This window comes from Priapulus caudatus, unplaced genomic scaffold, assembly GCF_000485595.1.
Source record: "Priapulus caudatus unplaced genomic scaffold, Priapulus_caudatus-5.0.1 Scaffold1491, whole genome shotgun sequence".
In the NCBI taxonomy this organism is placed as follows: domain Eukaryota; kingdom Metazoa; phylum Priapulida; class Priapulimorpha; order Priapulimorphida; family Priapulidae; genus Priapulus; species Priapulus caudatus.
The window spans coordinates 77008-79912 of record NW_014578552.1 but is presented as its reverse complement, the minus strand read 5'-3'; the positions used below and the strand labels follow the sequence as shown (position 1 = coordinate 79912).

General features: G+C 42.7%; 1 protein-coding gene across 1 annotated transcript in view; it reads left to right on the top strand.

Annotated features, from left to right (window-relative positions):
* Window positions 1–1974: 1974 nt before the first annotated feature.
* Window positions 1975–2905, top strand: part of LOC106816805 — a gene marked incomplete at its 5' end in the record, with an annotated part of 4123 nt that continues 3192 nt past the window's right edge. Inside the window, 3 exon segments of the mRNA XM_014821430.1 lie at window positions 1975–2127; window positions 2309–2441; window positions 2608–2772. Of these exon segments, the coding sequence (XP_014676916.1) occupies window positions 1975–2127; window positions 2309–2441; window positions 2608–2772 (451 nt within the window).

Below are 2905 nucleotides of genomic sequence, written 5' to 3'. Positions count from 1 at the left end.
AATAAAGTACAATATAATCTATCCATTAAGTCTATCTTCAGTAGGCCTCCTATGGAAAACAAACAAGTCTCAGCCATTCATAGTTCTAATTTCTAAGTATCTGTATACGTGCGTGTTTCTCTGTCTGGCCTCTCGGCAAGCTCGTGTCTATCTGCCCTCGTTCTACCCAACTCTTTCTCACTTCCACTCTCTGTATATGTGTAATCTCTCTCTCTCTCTCTGTCTCTCTTTGCTCTAATATTTTCTATCTGCTCTCTCTCTCTCTCTCTCGCTCTCTCTCTCTCTAGGCTCTGCTCTCCTCTCCTCGTCTTATCTCTCTCTCTGGCTCTCTGCGTCTCTCCCTCTCTCTCTGCTCTCTCTCTCTCTCTCTCTCTCTCTCTCTCTCTCTCTCTCTCTTCTGCTGCGCTTCAGCGCCGCTCCCCCCTCCCTCTATCTCTATCTCTGCTGTGCGCGTCTCTCAGCCACTCACTGATCTTCTTGCTGCTACGATCTCTGTCCTCTCTCTCTGCCTCTACTCCTCTCTCTCTCTCTGCTCTAGACTCTCTCTCTCTCTCTCTCTCTCTCATCTCTCTCTCTCTCTCTCTCGTCTTTTTTCGCCATCTCTCGCACGCGCTTTTCTCTCTCTCTTGATCTGGCAAACTTCTTGTCTACCGCTCTTCTCATCTTCCTTTTTCCACCACTCTCTGTATATATCGTATAACCTCTCTCGTCTTTCTATCTCTCTGCTGTTTATTTCCCCTAGTTCTAAGTATCTGTATTGGTGCGTGTTTCTCTGTCTGCCTCTCGGGCAACTCTTGTCTCAGTCTGCGCTCTTCTGCACTCTTTCTCTTTCCAACTCTCTGTATATGTTGTTAATCCTTTTTGTCTCCTCAGTTCTGTCTGGCTCTTTACGTCTTCTATTTGTTTCTTAATCTGCTCTCTCTCGGTATCGTCTCTTTCCTCTCGCTCTCTCTCTCTCTCCTCTCTCTCGGTCTCTCTCTCGTCTCTCTCCTCTAGCTCTCTCATGCTCTCTCTCCCTCGTCTCGCGTCTCTACGCCTGGCGGGTGCCTCTCTCTCCTCTCTCTCTCTCTCTCTCTCTCTCTCTCTCTCTCTCTCTCGTCTCCTGCTATCTTCTCCCTTCCCTTTAGTCTCTTAAGAATAGTCTTGCATTAAAACTACACCCATTTTGGAATGTCAAAGTGAATGATATAGGATACAGGAGGTAAGATAATATATAGGGTCCGATAGATATAGGATCCTATATTATCTTACTCCTGATAATATGTATTTGCATCACATGATTGACCACTAGGCTATATTTCAGTAAAATTCAATTGTATTTGACGCGGTTTTGAATATAGATTACATATCGCGCAAACTGCGTGGCAACTGACAGTTGTATCTTTATCTTGGGTCGCCTCGATCTCTGTATTTCAACAAGGCCGCGAATCCTCTCGTTTGGAATGTGCGGGGAAATTTATTCTTTATTCTTATTCCTGTCTATCTTATTTCTTATTCCTTCTTCTTATTTCTTATTCCTTCTTCTTATTTCTTATTCCTTCTTCTTATTTCGTATTCTTATTACTTCTTCTTCTTATTCTTCTTCTTCTTATTTTTATTCAGCAGTCAGTTCAGTTAGTCAGCATTTTATCCAAATGGCACTGAGGGTGGTCACAGCCACAGTTCATTTGCGCCCTCAGTGGGTCTTTTACGATCCCATTGCATGGCTAGTATTTCTGAAGACGTCCCGTCCATTTTACGTGGTCATCCTAGCATCAATCAGTTGATGGAAATGTGTTATTTGGTAAGAACATAAAATGAACGAAAAAAAAACATGTACATTGGTGCGAACCCTAAGTAAGATTATGCCAGACTATAGACGATCCCTAGCGTATATCTATTATCTTGCAAACCGGTTCATTCTTATAATTTCAGTGCACCACTCAACTCGACCGAACTCGACCAGAGTGTACCGTGCAATCGCACATACACTCTTCTTCACCTTTCTGACGTGCCGACTACTTCAAGCAACACAGCAGAGAGTGAGCCAGCACATGAGCCAGATCAGAACCCCCCGCATTCGGACCTAACTGCCAGCTTTGACATCACACGTCAAGACATCGAAGACGAACCAGAATTAGCTGAAGAGTAAGCACACCTCATAAATTGTTTGATAGAATTTTGCGACGTTACGCTAATTTCAAACACTGATGACGATGCACTTTCCAACAACAAACGTAAACGTCGATTTTCTGCGAATGACTGACAAGAAATATTTGCTCAATAGTTATATGTTTGTATGTGATATGTTTATCCTTATCCTTTTTAGTTCTCTACATGAGCCTAGACTTCCCAGTGCCATTTTAGAGGACAGGCCTGTGACCTACACCTTGGTGGAGCAGGGGTCACAGCGTGGTGGGCCCAGACTAGTAAGCAGCGACGGCTACGAATATACCAAGAAGGTTTGTGATTTGTTTTTACGCCAAACCCTATCTGTGGTGCTAATATATATATATATATATAAGAAGTAGATAATAAGGAATCCCTATTATCTCTACTTCTGATATACATACATATATATATATATATGATATGCATTTACATGTTCGCATATGTTATTTTTTGTAGGTTTCAAAGGGCAACTTTACATACTGGCGATGCTCGAAACGCTCAAAAAGTCTGCATTGTCCGGCAACTGTTTCGCAGAAGGGAGGCGAGTTCAAGCTCAACTCCCGAGAGCACACCCACCAGGCAGACAAGGCTGCGCTAAAGAAAGTGTTAATACAGAAGGAGGTATGCAATGTTATATAAACGTTGCGTTGATGTAAACTTATGTCTAACAGTGGCATAGCTTAATTCCTATAGGCACTGTAGGCTCGTGCCTAAACCCTTTCTCAAACGTAAAAAATGTGTTTATATATATATA